Source organism: Thermobia domestica, chromosome 11 (genome assembly GCF_964235325.1).
Source record: "Thermobia domestica chromosome 11, izTheDome1.hap1.1, whole genome shotgun sequence".
In the NCBI taxonomy this organism is placed as follows: domain Eukaryota; kingdom Metazoa; phylum Arthropoda; class Insecta; order Zygentoma; family Lepismatidae; genus Thermobia; species Thermobia domestica.
The window spans coordinates 99869668-99890833 of NC_137464.1; the positions used below are offsets into that span (position 1 = coordinate 99869668).

General features: G+C 35.1%; 2 protein-coding genes across 4 annotated transcripts in view; both read right to left on the reverse strand.

Moving 5' to 3' along the window:
• Window positions 1-21166, reverse strand: part of Polr3F (RNA polymerase III subunit F) — a 42375-nt gene that overhangs the window by 11572 nt on the left and 9637 nt on the right. For all 3 annotated transcript variants that reach the window (XM_081730874.1, XM_081730875.1, XM_081730876.1), the window contains 3 exons: window positions 11390-11492; window positions 5000-5117; window positions 2513-2761 (listed from right to left, as the gene is read on the reverse strand). In XM_081730874.1, the coding sequence (XP_081587000.1) occupies window positions 2513-2761; window positions 5000-5117; window positions 11390-11466 (444 nt within the window). In that variant the 5' untranslated portion in view covers window positions 11467-11492. The remainder of the gene's footprint in view (window positions 1-2512; window positions 2762-4999; window positions 5118-11389; window positions 11493-21166) is intronic.
• LOC145665225 (protein GVQW3-like) lies at window positions 16966-17325 on the reverse strand. Its single transcript, XM_081732512.1, has one exon. The coding sequence runs from the start codon at window positions 17323-17325 to the stop codon at window positions 16966-16968; it is 360 nt and encodes a 119-aa protein (XP_081588638.1).

Below are 21166 nucleotides of genomic sequence, written 5' to 3' on the forward strand. Positions count from 1 at the left end.
TATCTACATCCAGTTACCAATACAGAAATATTAAAAGTGGTAAAGAGAGTAAACAATAAGTGGTCAGCTGGCGTAGATGGTATATCGCGAAGTATTGTAAAGAAAAGCATTAAATATATTTCCGACCCCCTGTGTTTCCTTATAAATATGTCATTCTTAAATGGAGAACTCCCTAGTATACTAAAAACTGCAAAAGTAAAACCAATATATAAAAATGGCGACAAATCAGCGCATACAAATTATAGGCTTATTTCACTTCTCTCAACTTTCTCAAAAATTCTAGAAACCACAATGAGTGTGCGAGTAGCATCTTTTTTAGTCAAATATGATATAATAACAGACGAACAGCATGGCTTCTTAAAAGGTAAATCAACGGAAACTGCAATACATAATTTCCTAGAAATTGTACATAAAACTCTAGATAGTAAGGAGATATGTATAGGTGTCTTCCTTGATCTTTCCAAAGCATTTGACTTAGTGTCACATAAAAATCTTCTTTCAAAGATTCAAAATTATGGAATAAGAGGCATTGCGTGCAAATGGTTTCAATCGTATTTGGAAAATCGGCAGCAAGTAGTAGAAATTAAATACAATAACAGAGAAACAAACCAAACTACCTACCATATATATCACACGTAGCATATGGAGGCCACAAGGATCCGTATTAAGTCCGTTATTATTTTTGATATACATTAACGATCTACCAAGTAATGTTGCTCTAGCAGAACTATCACAATTGTTGCTCTAGCAGACGCACGCAATCAATTTTCATCATCTGCGCAACAAACATGCACAGCTCGTGAATATTTTAATTGACAATAATGAAATAGAATACGTGAATTCAACGAAGTTCTTAGGAATTTGGATAGATATAAATCTTTTCTAGGATGTGCATATAACAAAGCTTAGTAAGAAATTAAATCAATTTTTTTTCGCAGTTAAAGTACTTAAAAACGTGTTAACAGATTCTACTTTAAAAACAATTTACTTTGGATTATTTAACATATGGCGTTATATTTTGGGGAAACTCACAGAAAGCCAAAGTAATTTTTACAATACAGAAACTAATAATAAGAATGATGGCAAATGCTAAACCAAAAGATCACTGCAAACCAATATTTAAAAAACTTCGTATACTTCCAGTATCATGTTTGTATATCTTAAATTTACTGATATTTGTAAAGAAACACCTGGGGGGATCTTACGCGAGTAGAACAACAACATAATTATGATACAAGAAACAAACGAAAGCTTTCCATTGTAGAACATACAACTGTATTATATGAGAAAGGGTGTAAATATGCGGGTATCATGCTGTACAATAAACTTCCCAAAAATATAGAGACTCTGTTGCTAAATTTAAAAAAGAACTTCAGAAATTTTTATTACAACATTGCTTTTACTCGGTAGAGGAATACATGAATAGCTAAGTGAAAAAAAAAATCTATGATCTAATTAAATCAGTGTCACTACTTGTCTTTAGGATTAGATATACAGTATATGGAAGGATTTCTACATACTCTGTAAGTAATAATTACTTACTGTAACTTTATTTGTAATAATGATATCATGCAAAATGTAACCATAATTAGTAACTTAATGTATATAATTTACATTATTATTATTTTTTATATATAAATGAATTAATTTTTTTGTGTTTATATATAAATGACGTGTCCACTTCACATGCATTGTAATACAGTGCTAAATGTATGAAAAAAGATGAAAATAAATACAATACAATACAATTAGAACGTGGTTGGTGGTCAAACAGAACACCACAGAAATACTGGAAAGATCTGAAGAGATTTTTTTCTAATTTTCGGGTATTCAATTCACAGATAATTGTATCGGACGATGAACTTCCCATCAGGTCATATACTTTTAAGATGTATTGAATATTGCATTAGTTCATACTTCTCAATACAATTCTGAAAGTAACAGGTTAGTTGAAAGAGTGGTTCAATCAGTAAAAGGTAAATAAATAGGTAGCACATGTGCGTAGTTGAAATTAACAACGCCTTACTGCATACTATGTAAGAAGAGAATAAGCTCTCTACGATTAGTGATTTACTGAGTTCTACGCCTAGAACTTAGTACAATAAAAGCCAAGATTCAAAGGAAGGTGAAGGAAATAAACGTAAGATTTTACAAAAGGACTTCCAAGATTAACAACTACACCGCTAGCACAGGAAAACACGAAAGACATAGCTTTGGTGAAAAATGTTAAGAGTAAAAATTCAAGTTTCTTAAAGAGTATTCTATTACGTAAAGTTATTTATAATATCTGGAAAGTTACGAGATACCACACTCATCAAATTCTAAATGGCAGAAACTTGAGTGATATATCACACCCTTGCTACAACAGTGTGACAACTCAAAAAACTTAGTTTTGAGTAAATTGCATTACATTATGAGTTGTAACGCTTTTGTAGGAAGGGTGCGATATGTATATAAAAACTCAATCTCTCCTGTTCAAAACTTTCATTGTACTAATATTACTACTACTTACTGCAACTGACTTTACAGCCTTGATCAGTTTTTTACTTTCCAAACTCTTCAAGATCTTGTTTAACTGGGTCAAAACTAAATTTGATTTATATCTAATATCTCGTATCCAAATTCCCTTGTTACCAGCTTCTTCTATGATACTGTACACTATTTTTTCTTCGTTATCAGCTCCTTTGATGCTTTGGGCTTTGGACGGATCTTTCAATTTATAAATCAATGTACCTCCTTGGTTAAATAAGTCGAAATATCCCTGAAAAAGAAATTATAATCATAAGGACGCCAATACTCCAACAAATAATGAAATCTGCATAGCTTTTGAAACCGCATCTGCTAATTTTCACTTAATCCCATGTTATTATTACTCATTATATTTGCATTAACCTTTGCAAAAGTATTATCTCCATTAAGTTAATCTCTACGACTAATCCTTTTTTAGCACCAAAAATGTAAGAGATAAGGAATTACAGTTTTAATCTTCTAGCTAAATTCAGAAATGAAAGATGTAAACTATTTACTTTGGTCTACTTCTGTTACTGTCCCCTAGTTTAACTGTTTTATTTTGAGTATAATAGTCACTTGCAATCGTATCCTCATACCCTTCAGTTCATCGTTGGAAGTGAATTTGGATACCGACGTTATACTATGTATAACGAAGTCATGTATTAATTTGCAAGCGTCTTGCAGTGTACATTTATGCAAGACACTTTCAATTCTATATCCAAATACATTTGGAAAGCTTGGTATCTCAAGCATATATAGTTAATTTAGTAGTTGCTGCTTAGTTGATTGATTTTATACATTTTTTGTCTGTTACTGTTGTCAGATAATCAAACTGTTTTGTGTGTGTTGGGGGCCGGGGGTATCATTGTCTCATTTTGAATTATTGCACCTTCAGACATTTATGTTCTGTTGGACCTCGTATTATTCCTAAACATTAATAACCTATGTCACACACTAGGTTAAATTGTGTTTCAAAAGATCTACATAATGTTCGAAAGGAATTCAATTTTCTACGTCACAGGTATATTAGCTTTTCATTCTACAGATTGGAAGCGGTAAGGTTTCCTTTCTAATATCTTCTGCAAATGGATCTTCTCAATAATTAATTATCTTTATTGTCTAAATACATACAGTGGTTATGCAATACGAAGCATTAAAGAATCCTAAGGCTTCATTAAAGAAGCTACGAAAGAGATTATTTCTTGAAGAGCTGCTAAAATTAAAATCATGACAAGGAGTGAAATTTAGCATGCAATACGAAATAAATTCTAGTTACTAATTGATTGTTTCTACAACAGATATATTAACTAATTAAATATTTTACCAAAATTTATCTTATAATGCATTTAGTGCTCATTCTTACGTTGCACTGCCTGTTATTCACATGATCTACAGCAGCACTACAGATTTACATTAATAAAAGTTTAGTAAGTAGTTTAATAATGTATTAACGTGCCATCAAACTGTTTGATTGATTGATTTTTGAGTTTTACGTCCCGTTCAGCAGCGAGGCTATATGAGACGTGGACCTACTGATTAACGTGGAATCCGAACCACATGAGCTCCCGCCGGGATCAAACTGTTTGAATATTAAAAAAAAAAAAAGACAAATTCATTAAAATACAAGATATGCAAACGATAAAATACAAAAGAAAATAAATAGTTAAGGGGTTTTAAAAAATAAAGTAGAAGACAATGACCATACAAGAGGAAGAAAAACTGCTGAGTAAAGGTGAAAACACGAAGACGATACATTTTGTAGGGAGGATCCTTTCGGAACGGTGTGAAACAGGATCTTACGAGAAATGGTATCTTCTTTCTTGATATTTCCATCCATGGGATCCCCTTTTGAACAGAACGTTTGTTACTTCGTTTTCAATTACTACATTGATAGAAGATCCCCTCTCTCCATTAATAAAGGTACGTATGAAAGCATTTTTAAATTTTACTTGAGTAAGATTATATTAATAATTACTTACTTAAAATAAACGGGAGACTTCACTATTGACGCCTACAGAGATTTTCCTATAACTCTTCATAAGTTATAAGCAGGGGCGTCATTTCAGACTTCGCTTGGGGGGGGGGGCAAGAGCACCACCGACATAAGACTTTCACGTTTTGTACTATTATATTAGTAGACATCTATTAAAGTATATGTATTCCTCAAACTCTTTAGGGGCAATTGCCCCCTCCTGCCCCCCTAAATGACGCCCCTGGTTATAAGGTGTTATGTGAAATGCGAAATTCCCAATTGCTGAGAATTTTCTTTCCCCTTACTCACTTCAACAGCAAAATATACAATGAAATCACGATATATATATATATATATATATATATATATATATATATATATATATATATATATATATATATATATATATATATATATATATATATATACTTTAAAAAACAGTGGTTCAAACGAGTAAGTGAAAGCGCATTCTCAACATTTGCCTTACATCTACAATAAAAGAAATATTTCAACTACCTGTGCCAAAAGTTTGTTAATTGCAGCTGCTCTGTCCTTAGGTTGCAGTTCGGGAATTTCAGCTTGTATATCCTTATCAGATATTCCTTTCGGAGAACCTTGGGCCAGGGCAATTATTCTAAATGAGAAAAAATAAGAATATATATATATATATATATATATATATATAGGGTGTTCCAGAGCGACTCAGACACTACATGTTTCTCGAGAACGGCACATGCAATCAAGTTGAAATAAAAAATTGCATCACAAATCTGGGTCCAAAGAATCCGTAGAAATTATTTACAAAATCCCGAAAGCCCCCCTTCGTGGTGTAATGGGGGGGGGGGGACACATGCCTCGTTGTTGCGATTTTCAAATGGGAACGATATGTTTCAAATGCACATTTGAAAAGGTGGAAAAAATAAGATTGTCCTACGAAACATTTGTCCGTACTACCTATCGTTTTCCGTGTACCAATTGTTTTTTCAAAAAGTGCGCGAAATAGAGCATACGGAGTTTACTAATTAAGATATTGTAAGCACCGTTACAGTTTCGGGAAGTGCAAGATACACGCTTTCCAATGATATAACACATGGTGACTCAGGGTCTAAAAAAAGAAACTGTAACCCAAAAAAGGGGGGGGTCTAAGGTCAGAACTCGAGAATTTCAAACGGAAAGGCGGGTCGAGTAATACCTCGTTGCAAAGCTCTCTGCAACTGTTAAAAGAATTCGAACACAATTTTGAATCCACTAACCACTTTCAACATGGCGACCATAACAACATCGAAACCCTGAATTTCTGGTTCGCCATGAAGAAGCAATGTAACTTGGACCGCTCTTCACACTTTATCCAGGCTTAGGACTGGCAACGATTTCCACTCACAGTAAGGAAGTCGTTGGCGTGTTTAACGGCTGCTTCGCCAACTGAAAAGGTCCTTCATTGTACAGAAAATGATTGCCACAACGTTGCTTGACAAAAGATAGTACATTAGTCTTAAGTGAAATAAAAAGAAAAATGAAACACAATTAGAAACGAATGATGAACGAAAACGAAAAGAACAGATAAAACATTGACTTCGATGCACATTTACCAACTTACAGTAGATGTTCGAAATGCCTGCCCTGTGGCACAACGCATTTTTGCACACGGTGACTGAAATGATTCTGTGCCACAATAATTTCCTCATCACTGATCTGCCTGCATACAGCAACTATACACTCTATCATGTTGTCACTTATTATGGGACGATGTTAGTACACGATTTTTTTTAAGTCGTCCCCATCGATAATAATAGGGCAATCTTAATTTTTCCCCACCTTTTCGAATGTGCATTCGAAGCATATTGTTCCCATTTGAAAATCGCAAGAACGGGGCATGTGCTCTCCATTACACCACGAAGGGGGGCTTTCGGGATTTTGTAAATAATATCTATGGATTCTTTGGACCCAGATTTGTGATGTAATTTTTTATTTCAACTTGATAGCATGTACCGTTCTCGAGAAACAGATAGTATCTGGGTCGCTCTGGAACACCCTGTATATATATATATGAATTTAAACTAACAGATAGTATATTATATATACCGGTAGGGTATTCATTTCACCGAGAAAGGAAAACTACAGCTGTATAGATAATTTATATAAGTATTGCACACATAGTGAGGTGTTCCTCAAGTCATTTCTTTTATTGTGTTTTCTAACTGTATACACACTTAAAATTGAACTTAAACTGAGTATTATGCTTTGCAGGAAAAAAAAAAGTAGCTTAAGTTAACTTTCTTCTGCACCTACCTGCTATTTTAAGAAACATAATTTAACATACATATATATATCAAGTCTTGATTGAGGAGTGAATAGCTAATCAATGTCCAGCTCAAATCGCTTATGCTATTTGGTCTAGGAATGAATTCGTGCGGTTGGTACGCACACATTGAAGCTGTAGTACAAACACAAAATACATAAATACCTTAAGAAAAATATTGTCCATCGCTAGCCACCACTTTCGCCCATCTGTCAGGCAATGTACGGATTCCGTGGCGAAAGAAGTCCTCATCCTTGGAAGCGATCCAGTCAGAGACCCATGTTTCGATATCTTCTGAAGAAGTAAACCGCTGTCCAATCAAATCGTTGTTCATGCAATCGAACAAGTAGTAGTCCGAAGGAGCAACGTCTGGTGAATACGGCGGGTGGAGTAAAACTTCCCATCCGACATTTTCTAAATAGGTTTTGACCGGTTTTGCGACATGTGGGCGAGCGTTATCATGTTGAACAATAAGTTTATCATGTCTGTTTTCCCTTTCTGGTCGTGTTCTGGCCAGAGCTTGCTTCAAACGCATTAATTGTCGTCGATAACGTTCTCCATTCATAGTTTCACCCGGTTGCAGCAGCTCATAGTACACCACACCTTTCATATCCCACCATATGCACAGCATAACCTTTGCACAGTGAATATCTCGTTTTGGTTGTGATGGACCTGGTTTCACCCAGGCCTTTTTTCGTTTAGGGTTCTCGTAATGGATCCACTTCTCATCACCCGTAATAATTCGATGCAGAAACCCCTTTCTGCTCTGTCGTTGAAGCAGCAATTCGCAAATGGTTTTTCGTCTTTCAACGTCTCTGTCTTTCAATTCATGTGGAACCCAATGTGACATCTTTTGAATCATTCCCATGGCTTTCAAGCGTTTGGAGACTGTTGTTTGATCAACGCCTAATGCTGCTGCAAGTTGTTCCTGCGTTTGACACGAATCCTGCTCGAGCAATGCTGTCAATTCTTCGTCTTGAAATTTTTTGGCTGTCCAGCTCGCTCTTGGTCTGCCAAGCCAAAATCACCACTTCTAAACCGTGCAAACCATTTCTGACATGTTCGCTCAGCTAGAGCATGGTCACCATACACTTCCACCAAAATACGATGACTTTCAGTCGCACTTTTCTGCATGTTAAAGTAATGCAGCAGGACACCCCGCAAAAACACTTTATCAGGCACAAATTGCGCCATGTTCACTTAACTACAAACTGGTGTTGTTGACGCTTTAATCCACTGCCCTATACTACGAACGATACGCGATGACAGGGGTTTGCAACACATGTGTGGATACACGGAACTGTGGGACGCTCCGTTCGTTGCGCCATCTCTCGTCCACCCGCACGAATTAATTCCTAGACCAAATAGAACTTCAAATCTGAACAATATATATAATTTGTTACGTAAAGTACCACTAAGGACAGATTTCTGGAAATTCAACGAGGAGGGAATTCTACATTAAAATATCCATATCTCAGAATTTCTGTAGGATAGAGACATTTGGTATATGGACTTCTTATTTAAAATAATTACATACATGTTTCATCGCTCTTTTGATATTTGACCTAGAAGGGAAGAAAAGGGGGGTGGAAATTACGATTATTATAATAAAATACCCATATCTTGGAATCTCTAGGTTAGAGACATAAAATTTGGTATTTGGACTTCTCATTTAAATAATTAAACTCGTGTTTCGGCCGTTTATATATATATATATATATATATATATATATATATATATATATATATATATATATATATATATATATATATATATATATATATATATATATATATATATGTCTTAGAAGAGAAGAAAAGATGCGACAAGAGGGCTACAACATACCCATATTTCTGAATTCCTTAAGTTCACAGATACGAAATTTGGGAGTTAAGACTTCACTTAAAATAAACACATGTTTCAGTGTTTTTAGATCTTTGACCCAGAACTGAAGAAAAAGGGGTAGAAGTGATTCCCTAAGATACCCATTCGAATTGTGCGCGAGACTCTGAGTTGAGATGAAATAAAATGAAAATGAAATTTTTGAGTTCTACGTCCCACGGTTATGCCGGCTATGCTAAAGGAGACGGTGATGATGAGAAATGAACGAAATGAAGAATGTGGTAGGAAACGGGAGAACCCCAAGGAAACCCACACATATGGTGTTTGCCCACCACAAAAGTTCACTTAGTGCGAGCTGGGATCGAACCAGGGACCTCACATACCAGAGGTGAACGCTCTACCACAGATGCACCGCAGCCCCTTGAGTTCAGACGAATTCTATATGAAAGGTATAGGAGTAAGACGCAAAATACTGCTCGCTCTAACATGTCAAGCTATTTGTTAGCTAATTTGATATACAAGGCAGCTCGAATTGAACAAAAAACAGACAGATAAATATAACATAATGACTTTTCTCTTTCTTTATTCTGTTTTGTTATTGTTACATTGTCCAACAATTGAAAGTATAAACTACTACTCACGAACATATTGATTCATAAAATTTCGAAATGTCATTACATACACCAGATGAGAAATTTATAATAAATAAATACACAAAACTCCTCTAAATGTACCACACTCAACATTTTAAAATTTTCTCTAAGATTATTATTGAAACGATAAAGACAACTATTACATCGGTAATTTCATAGTTACGATTGGCTCCCTGTTGGCTCCTATAAACACACAAATCAATATTTGTAAAAGTGTAAGTTGATTTGATATGAAGTAGTAACACAGTAAACAGTTAAGAAATTACTTAACGTTCCCCCCTTCCAATTTGACGTTATTACAACCATTACATTGTCTTAGATACATAGCACGTTTGTATTCTTTTATAATATATAATATATAATAATATAATATATATGAAGAAATTTTATTTTTCAGTTGAAACATAGAGGGAAAACTGTGTTTAAACTACTAAAATAATTTTACAGAACTAAATCAAGGCTTTCGAACAATACTGACAACTCAAAATTCCATTCACTTCACCTGTATCAGATTTAATGAATAAATTCGACAAATTATGTAGTATTCTAAAACTGAGCTTCAAGGAACCCCTCTAATTAAGGTAACTGTATTTTTTCCCTCCATTAGCACCTCCATTACCTACGTTTAACCTCCATTAGCACCTCTAGGGTTGTGGGAAAGTATTGACAGTAAAAATAATTGAAAACGATCGATATTAGTATCGAATCTATATTTTTCGGATTCGCCAAGCTAGCTATTAGGTTACAATCACGATATCATTTAATCCCAAGTTTAGGTATGAACGGACATGTCAGCTGGATTTGGAATTTACAGGGGCAATGCCGAAGGCTTTGCTCGTACAACTATATATTTGGATGTACGTGTATGAATGTATATTCCAGCATAACCCCGGAACGTCTAGAACAATTTCAACCGGACATGATCGATATGTGACTTTTAATCTGAAAAAAAAAGAAAAAAAAAAATAAGAGCAAGATACCCCAGCGGGTGAAATGTAAAACCAATGCAGAACAATTGATATGAGTGTGAAATCCATAGTTTTCAGGGCCGCTGAAATAATTAGTGACGCTCCTAATGGCGTTTACGTCCAAGTTCAACACTATCGACAGAGGGTGAGGGGGAAGTGAAAAATAAAATGTCAAAAGTGACTCAGATTTGTGTCGAGTTCATAGTTTCCGGGGTCCGAAAAAAACGGCTGACTCGTTTGAGATGACTTCTGGAAGATAGATAGTATTCACTTTTTTTTTTTTTTTTTTTTAATCGTATCATTTTGATTAAAGGCGTATTCTGTGGGGGCAGGATGTTTCAATATTTATGTTAAAAGTAGAATATCTGTATTTTATCATTACACTTTCATTGGAATAAGTATCCCAAGGGGAAAAACGATTCAAATATTTTCTATAAATCTATTGTCCCCGTGTCAAGAACAGGCACTTCAGCTGATATGTTGATAAAAATTATTAAAAGAAAATGTTCCGCTATTTCAGACAATCACAGCTTTCTGTCTTGTAATCCTAAATACCAAGAAGAATTAAAACTGAAATTATAGTAACTGACGCACCCAAATATTGAAGGCAAACTGATGCCACGTTTTAATGACCCTCTTATCATCTTCACTTGTGTATTTCTTACGCTACAGTAAACTGATTCGAGTATGTAGTGCTACAAGGAACGTAATCTCTTAAAAACACACGCATGACGATAAGAAGGGTTTATTGGAACGCAGCGTCAATTCGCCGCTATTATTTGGGTGGTTCAGTTGGTATAATTTCAGTTCTTAATTAAATGCATCCTATTATGTCACTAGGCAAAAGCAAGAGCAAGTAAAATTTATCTTAACTATCGTAGTTGTGGTGGATGCTCAGAGGGAGAAGTCGTTCCTTTCTCACTGTTCAAAAAGCAATTACGCAAGACATAATTAGTTAAATACACTCGTTTGATCGAATTCTTTCGACAAAGAGGTGACTAGATAAATTTAGATAAACTCTGGTTTTTAAAAATGTTCTATGTGTATCAGTTATGTGATAATATTGACAGCTACAAGCTATATGGATCTATAGGAATACAGAAAATTTTGCTTACGTTCATAAAATAAAAATAATCTATTTACCTGTGCTCTACATCTGTTGTTGAGCTCGTTGATGCGGGAGGTTGATCGTCTTCAATTTCCTTTTTAATCTGTGCCATATTTTCCGAACACTTATTTCAACCACCTGGAATATAATAAATATACAAATATTTGTAAGAAAAGCTGTGTAACATACACATTCGTTCACATACACAAAATATACAGAATGCTTTATAATACCTATTGCATCGTTTGGGATAGATGTTACTGATTTACCAAAAAATAAATAAAATAAAAGGCTTTATTTTTGAATTAGCATGCGGGAACTATGACACCACATATGTCAAAGTAATGAAAATGACGCATCAAAAGGAGAAAGATTTTCAGTCTCCAAGCACATCTCTTCATTTAACTGGATGATTATTTTAGTAAAACATATTGCTTTTTTCGAGTACATATATATCTGCAAAATTAAAAGTATGATGTCTTCTTACACCGATTTAATGTATGTTGCTGTTTGAATATTTTCGTTCTCTTGTCATTTTAGTGCGATTCTATGGCTGTGATACACCAATTCTTTTCATCACTGATATTTTCTGAAGATTTTGATAAATGAAATTATATACAAAACATCTTTTGGTCTATTTATTTTCTGGGCTGGCTTTCATGAGTAGACTTGTTTCCCCACACGTAGCAATGAAAATTATGAAACAATTTTATATTGGGGATAGTATTATTTTATTCGTATACCTATACATTGTTCGGCGTAAGCTCTAAACTGCGATAAAAAAAGCCACGTAAAACTAAATCTCGCTGATTTGCTGTTGTCTTACCGACGCTTGTACTCCTCCGCAAAATAATTCATGTGACTGCATTATTACTTTTACTATGAAGCTTCATATAAAACTGCTATATTATTATAAATGACAAAAATATAATACGGATTATCTAATAATACTGTAATCGAGTGTGGCTAATGAAACAATAGAAATAAACACTAAGCATGCGCAGTAATTATGGCTCCAACTCAACTTTGGACGGGTGTTCTACTTTTAAAGTCTGAAAGATGACTGGCATGAATCCCGGTTCCGCGAGTGCTGTGGTGAAACACTAACAAGGCAAACCTTTACTCGAGCGAAACTCAAATACTTTTTTTTAATCTTTCGAGTTTCTTTTCTTTCTTTTCTTCTGCTGCTGTATCTGGACAACACGAGACAGTATTGTCAAAATGCACGTGCATAATTTGCTCCTCCCCGTGGGGAGTGGGAGTGATACATCACTAGCCAATCGTATTTGTGACAAGCGGAAGGATACAAATATTTTGTTCATCGGAGTTTAGAGCTTACGCTGAACAATGTTTAGTCAGTGATGGGTGTTGAGGGATTCATATAAATAAAACACGAAATTTTATCATTATAATGTGCAAGAAGAAAGCTTCATACAACTTCAGAAAGTTATGTACAAGAATTGGTAAACTGTGTGAGCTCTCAGATTTTAGGGTCAAAATTTAAATTTTGTAACGACATGACTTCCCTCAAGGGTCGCGACTATACCTGGTCCCACTATAAAAACCAGGGTGGAAAAAAATCATGATTTTTTTAAAAACAATCATTTTTGTTGATTTTTTTGATTTAAATCAAATCTATCTTCTCGCGTAATACAAGTCACGAACTGAAGATAAAACATTAAAAATTAATATTAAATGTCAATTATGCCATTTAAGTGAAAGTATTGGGCTTGAATTTTGAACTGATTGCCAGTCGTTAACTTATTTCAATCCCAAATAGAGATGCAAGGATTCGAAAAAAAAAAAAAAACAGTCTTTTTTTTTGGGGGGGGGCTTGGTTTTTTCTGCTCCGCTTTTTTGCTTGGGAAATTTTGGGCTTTTTGTTTTACAAATTCTGCTTTAAATTGATAAAGCAGGTTTTATTTCGCTTCTCTACAATACATAAACTCATTTAAGTAGTAATCGTTGCAGATAATAATACAAAACCTCGAAAATAAACATGAATTTCGAAAACATATTTCAAACAATTTTGATTCTTAACACATTTTTAATATGAATCCCAAAAAATTAATCCATGTATATGGGTGATTCCACGAAAAAGGGAAATTTTTACTTGGAAAATTTTTGTTCTGTTGATGGTCGCCTATTTCGAAAAAAATATCAGATGCACTTACTACTACTAAGTACATGTTAATTAGGTGTTCAGCAGAGCTGAATCGTTATTGGTGTAGTAAATAAAAAATTATAAACTTTTCAGCATCCACGGAGTTGAGACCATAGGTCACGGAGTTGAGATTAGTGAACATGGAGTTGAAAATTGCTGTGGAGTTGAGAAACGTGATACATCTGGGTGATAAGTTTTGGCTTGTAAGTGACTAAGATTATAATTGTCTACTTGTCTAATTGTCTGTAATTGTTTAATTGTCTACTTCGTTTGTTTTCTGAGCTTATGTAAACCATCTGTCTTCTCTGTGTGATCAAGTCAACACGTCGAAAGTGCAATACTTTTTCAACATTTGGTAAGTGTATTTGTATATTCGGTATATATACAAGGTGTTTCAAAACAATACACACATCGTTTGGAAGCTGATTCCTGACACTAAGATAAGACGAAAAGTATAGACAACCTGGGTGCACAAATGCTTCCTTTCGGAGTTATAGGCTGCCGAAAAGATGAAAGAAATGAACTTCAAAGGTCCATAGCTCCAAAACTATGAGACCTGCCGTAGTCGGGTCACGACTTCACTTAGGAACTAATATAACAATCAATCAATCAAGAGAGGAAATAAACCAATATCAATTAATATACACACCTGCTTTCCATGCGCAAAAATATTTTTCTTATTGCTTCTTTAAAAGCTTTTTGTTGGTGCGCATAACACTTATAGATTGAGACGTCAATAGGTTAAAAACAGACACCATCTTGACTTGACTGAAGTTTTACCTTCGGCTACCTGATAGCCCCAAATCTGAACTTCAGCGAAACACTCCTTAAATGGGCTAGGACCCACCAGCCGGCCTTTGAGTGTGAATGACACGTAGTCAGGGTGTCGGCTCCTACGGCCGTTGTGATGGTCTGCGCGATCAGGTTTCAGTACATCTCTACTCAAATGAGTTTTTCAATTGCCTCACTGTGCGAAGTAAACACCATTAATTTTTGAGGTTCCACTGGGAAACAAACCCAGAACCACGCACGAAAGGCGAGCGTACTAGTCACTAGACCATGAACGAGTTTATTTCTATCAATATGTTGAAAAAAACAAATATTTGGAAGAGCATGTGCATAACAAACACTATAGAATTATCAACTCCGTGAACTTGTCTCAACTCCGTGGATTCCTTAGTTTTCAGATGGACATGGAGTTGAGCACCATGGAGTTGAGAAAATTGAATATAAATTATCTTTACCGGCCCACTTTTTAACCAGTATATGTGAGTAATTGTGTACGAATTTTCTACTTTAAGGCGTAGGTTTCTCAAGGGAAAGAAGGTATATACCATACAAATACATTCAGTAATAAATACCATGGTGTTGAGAATCAATTAATATACGCACCTGCTTTCCACACACAAAAATATTTTTCCTATAGCTTTTAACACATGCACACAACTTTTTCTGTTCTTCAGTCAAACACGTCTGACTTGTCTTCTTGTGGGTGTTGCTAATGTGGACGACCATGCTATCTGTTGAGAGCAATGACAATTTTTTTTTTTTCATGCCATGGAGTTGAGACCAAATAGAGGTGACAGAAACGACGCATAGTCAAGCTTTCGAAAATAATCGTTATAAAGGTTTACTTTCCATAAAACCGAAACATTGAAGTGTTCTCTTCTATTTAATTACCATTAAATGATGTTTGATTTGCGACTTCAGTTGTAATTTATTGATTAAAATCAATCAACTGTAGTCTGTGACAGCCCACGGTGTTGAGAAATCTGGGTAATAATTAATTTTTTATGTATGTTTCGTGTTATATTTGCAAACTGTTATACATGGCATACCTACTTTGTGACGGTTACTACCAAACAAAATTAAAATGAGGTAATTTTTTCTAGTAGTAGTTTGAAGAAATGCTCGTGACAGAAAATTTCCCTTTTTCGTGGAATCACCCATATAGTAAGTTGCAGTTAAGTTTTAATTTTCATATGCATTATAAGTAATATTTTTTATTGTGAATTAAAAATACAAAAACAAGGAAAAACTGTTATATGACATACAAAATTTATTGTTCTATGTGTGTGAGTTCAAACAAATAACGCATCGGGAAGATAATATATTTACTGAACAAACGCACAAAACAAATTTAAGTTTCGACACCGTAGCCTTCTCAAAAATAACATGTTTTTCTCTTTCCTCATTACGTATATCAAGTGGCTCAAGTGGTACAGTCCGCAGCAAAAAACCTGCAACATGAGCATGCAAGTTTATTGTGAAACTAAGCCTAACAGCGCAGGGAATCAACATATATCTAAGTGGCATCAATCACTCCAGAGAAACCTTGGTGTCCTCCCCTGCATACTTATTTTGGAGGAAAAGACTTCGTCGTTTCACAATAAACTCACATGCTAATGATGCAGGTCTTTTTTTACTGCTGACTGTACAACGTTGGCTTCGCATTTGGGAAGTCATGGGTTCGATTCCCGCTACCGACCATCCTGATGGGTTTTCCAGTGTTTCCCTCAGCCCTACCAGGCAAATGCCGGGATGGTACCTACTAAAACAGGCCCTGGCCGATACCTTTCCCAAATCTTTTCCATGTTGTTGTTAGATATCCAGTATAAAATAGCCTCTGAGCTGCATCTGGTAACTGTTAAATAAATAAATAAATATCATTCCCTCGTCAAGCTGTTATAGCCTATAAGTTTATTGTCTGACTTCTGAGACTTTCATAAATATTCGTACTAGAGTAACAATGAAAAATAATCATTGTTTTATTACAATTCAAGGTATTACTTTAAAAGACTCAAAAAAAAAAAAAAAAAAAAAAAGCAATCTTTTTTATGGGACGCTCAAAAATCACCTAATTTGTTAATGCACCTCTTGCTTCCGCTATTGCTACCCCTACAGAAACTTACTTGAAATGGAACAGAAATGTTGAAAATGTATTTTCTATTCATTTATTACATACGTAATAATCTGTTACCACCTATCAGGTGCTTCGGACCTGCAAAATCGGTAAAGTCCAAAATTCTCTAATGCACTGACTATTCCTTAAGCTTGTTTAGAGTCAGGAAAGTACTGAATTGTCTGTTCATGGATCATATGCGTAATACTGTTCATATGAGCGTTTGGTTTCCAAGGCTCTGGAATATATAACCACCATGACGGTTTACCCAATCCTGAAGATTTCTGAATTTTTTACAAGAATTCAACATGTCATTACGAAACTTTCACATACATACATACATACATACATACATACATACATACAAGGATAAATAAAAAAGTAAGATGAAATTGCCTGTCAAACCCATAGTATTGTGTGTAGCTAATTAATTCTTTTCCATGTTACAGGTAATCTGGTAATAGAAGTGTGACGGCTTGTACAACATTCTATGTCCACCCGTCTGGTGCTGAGAGCAACTCAAAGATGGCGCAACGACTGAAACATTACACCAAGGAGTCCAGTTGGTCATGGACGATACCGCTTACGGAACCATAAGAGATATTCAATTCATTGGCAATGTCCTGCAACCGCACTCTTCTGTCTTCACGAATCATGGCATCGACGACAGCCACATTCGTGTCGGTGATGGACGTTGATGGTTTGCCACTTCTGCCATCATCTGTGACAGTATTCCTACCACTTGCAAATGCGTTACACCACACGTACACTTGTTTCAGCGACATAACACTATCTCCGTAGACCTGCACCAATTCTCGATGAATATCACATGGTTTTGTTCCCTTGGCCCAGAAAAAACTAATGACACCGCGCACTTCCTCCTTGGTGTAATGTTCCATATACATCATATACACATACATACATACATACATACATACATACATATATACATAAATACATACATATATACATACATACATACATACATATATACATACATACACACACACACACACAAAATACATTTAAGTCAAGCACAACGAGCATGAGTGAGTGGTTAGCTTTTTCGCTTCTATTGGGAAATCCGGGATTCAGTCCTGCATTCGACCATTCCGACAAAAGTTCTTAATTCCATCTGTGAATGTAGACAGGGCCGCCCACAGGGGGGATGTATGGCGCAAGCTGCGCCATTGAGAAAAATTTTGGGGGGGATTTTACTCTACTTTCGAACTAGCAATTTTACTTTCGAAATAGCATTAAAACACGATTCTGAGAAGCTAATTTTCAAAAATTTTCCGGGGTGAACCCCCGTACCCCCTCCTTCGATACTCGATGAATGAAGTACCGCGCAAGTAGCCGTATGAAAGGAAAGGTTGGTTCGTTTTAAGAGAGAAGGGCCGCCCCACAGGAGGGATTAATGGCGCAAGTTGTGCCATCGAGAAAAAAATTGGGGGGGATAAAAAAAAATTGGGGAAGAATTTTACTCTAATGTCGAATAAGTAATTTTGCTGTCGTCAGAATAACATTGGAACACGATGCGATTTTTTTTTTAATCTCGAGAATGAATTCCCCTACCCCCTGCTTAGAAACTCTATGAATAAAGTACCGAGCAAGTTGCTATATGAAAGGATGGCGCCAAGTTCTGGTGAACAACAGTTACAAACACTCAAGGAATCACTTTCAAATTTATATTTGAAACTTGCCTATGTTGTCTGTTGAAAATTATAAAGTAGTTTGACATAATTGTGAGCTAGTGGTAACCATACAGACAACGGTCAAGTTTCAAATCTATTTGAAGTGAGCCAGTGAGTGTTTGTAACTGTTGTCCACCAGAACTTGGCGCCTATTTTTGTGATTTCAATTCTTTTTAAGGCCACTCGTACTTGGCTCTTTTACAGGAATGTTTTTTGTTGGATATCACTTCTTTTTGTAGGCTAATTTCGAGGATAACATTTTCTTTTGGTATCAAACTCAATAACTTGTAACTTGCATCTTACTTTTCATGTACTTTTCATGTATATCAATATTTTGTAAAGAAAAAAATAATACTACTAATTGTAAAAAAAGAATACCTGTGCCATACATAGTGTGTAGAAGTTTTTATATCCTTCAGAACATATTTAGTATTGTACACTACCAAGACTACTAATAAAAGTAATGCCATTTTTATAATTACTACTGCCCCTACTACTACTACAAGCATTCTATAATACTACTACAGGAAATAAAAACAACAAAAAAACAGTTACTAGTACTATAAAAACTACTGCTACACTGGGCAATTGTTTTTAGAGGACTTGAGTTTTGAGGAGGGAAGAGATTATTAGTTTGGGGGGGGAATGCGCCATGAGCTTTGGGGGGGATGGGCACCCCTGAATGTAGAGATAGTGCGTGTACTGTGATTCCTGGCTCAATTCATTTCTTATGTTTTAAATTGTTGTTATTACTAAGTACCAGCAATGACGGATTTGCGAAAGGGGTTAGGGTGGGTATGCCTTTCGGACTGAAGCCTGTTCTCCGAAATTACGGAATTCCTAAAACAAACGAAATTTTAGTTATGTCTTTACTCATAAACTTCAAGATGCCCTCAAATGAAAATCAGGCATCTTTAGAAAAAAACTAACCATTAATAAGAAAAAAAAAAAAAAAAACCCTCCCAAAACACTTTTCGAAATCCGTACTGATTATTTGTACAAAATGGTATTCAAGGTTGCATCCGGAAGATTATTGCTTCATCATTACACAGCTACAGTATAACAGAAATATGAAAGTATGCTCTGATGATATAATGAAAAACATAAATTTAATTATGTGCTAGAAACTAGAATACTAAGCTCTAAGAAATGAAACACGTATAACTAAAAATGAAATAATCTAAAGAAGAAAAAAATGTCGGATAACTCAGAAGTTAAAATAAAGTTATATAGCCTCTAAAATTGCTCTCAAATACTACGTACTTAATGTTTAATTCATAAAACATGTGCTCCATCCATCATGATGGTGAATTCTAGAGGGAAATATGGCATTTAGGTCATGAAACCTTGTTTAACTATAGAGTATACAATAAAAAAGCTATTTCGATAGTAAAATCATGAAAATGAAAAAAGACAAAATTTCCGTTTTTTCCCTATAAAGCCGGCTTTCATGTGGAAAAAAACATCAATTCAAAAAAGCAGGCTATTTTCCATCTATAATCCCAAATAATGTTTCTTAAGTACTAAGGAAAAAGTACGGCGACGTTTATCAACATGATACTTTTTTTTCACAAAAGTTACTCATATTTGGCAGGGGCATACATAAAAAAAAATAAATAAAAAAAAAATTGGAACTAGCTTGCGGCACGAAATAAATATAAAATACGCAAATTTCGCCTAAAGTTATAAAATCTAAAAAAGATTTAAGTTTCGGAGAGGGAATCGGACCCCTTTATAAATACGCCCCTATTGTCTGGGAACAAACAAACAGACGCGCACACGAAAGAATTTTCGTCTTAAATATCCATGGTGATTTTCTCGTTGGAATAGTTAACGATTTAAAAACCTTATGTTACGAAGATAAGAAAGCATAATTCCTCCGTTACCCGTTCAAAACGGGATTTTTCCTAATCATCCTATGCATGAAGCACTCGTTATCATTCTGTGCTGTACATACATTTGCATCTTATTGTATTATGATTATCTTCCATAATTGAAATAACACAACAGAGGCTCGATTTTACTTATTTTCACTTTAAATTAATTTATTTCGGAATTTGATTTAAATCAATCCACTCTGATGAAAACTGTCAAAACTTTTGATTCGACGAACATCTGTTGACAAAGGCTAGCCATAATCATGAGGTGTGATGTGAATTATCAGTCATGCTAATTAATCCAATGAAATTAGAAGTCGTTTCTTATAGTCTTTACAATCGAATGGGGCGATTACAAAAATCGTGTACCTATCATAGTATCAATAACGTAGACAAGTTAGCAGGTGAGATGTTTTCACTTTCAGAATTTCCAAGAGCTTCGTATATCGCATTTTCCAGAGCCTTACTGAGACTGGAACTATGAAAGACCCTAGGCAAGAAAGACCACGCACCACACAGACTCCAGAATTAGTCAAAGCAATAAACACCCATGTTGTACGCAGCTAACCTTAATGATGGTCCCTGAATTGAGAATATCGAGAATATGTATGTCTCGCATGTTAACTAGTAACCTGAGACTACATGCTTACAAACGACGCAAAAGGCACCTCCTCAAAAGTGTACTAAAGGGCCAAAGATTTATAAAAGAAAGGGCATACTTGCGCATTACGTAGCACTGGATTTCGAGAAAAGCTCTTCTTTGATAAAATGGTTTTCAGTATTGAGATGGACTTCAATACTCAAAATGGCAAGGTATACGTCAGAAGTTCAAGACAAGTTGGCAATAAACCTCTAAGGGTCAAGAAGAGCCACCATACTGCTTTAATCACCATGTGGTGAAGTGTGAGTTAGAACGGAGCTTTATGATTGTGAGAAAGAATTAAAAATATTAACCCAAGTGACCAGGAGAAAATTTTGTTGTGGGATTGGTTAAGAATCACAACAAAATTTTCCACAATCAAAACTGGGTCTTTTAACAAGATTCAGCATCCACATATAAGGTTTTGACAACCCAGTACTGACTTCATTTCCACCTCTGATAGTCCGGACATTAACCCTCTGAACTATAAACTGTGATTTGTGCTTCAGAAAACGACTTTCAAAACAATCGCGCT

What these genes read in the sequence shown, in the direction of transcription:
- LOC145665225 (XM_081732512.1), bottom strand. Translation starts at nt 17,325, where the DNA reads ATGTATATGGAACATTACACCAAGGAGGAAGTGCGCGGTGTCATTAGT.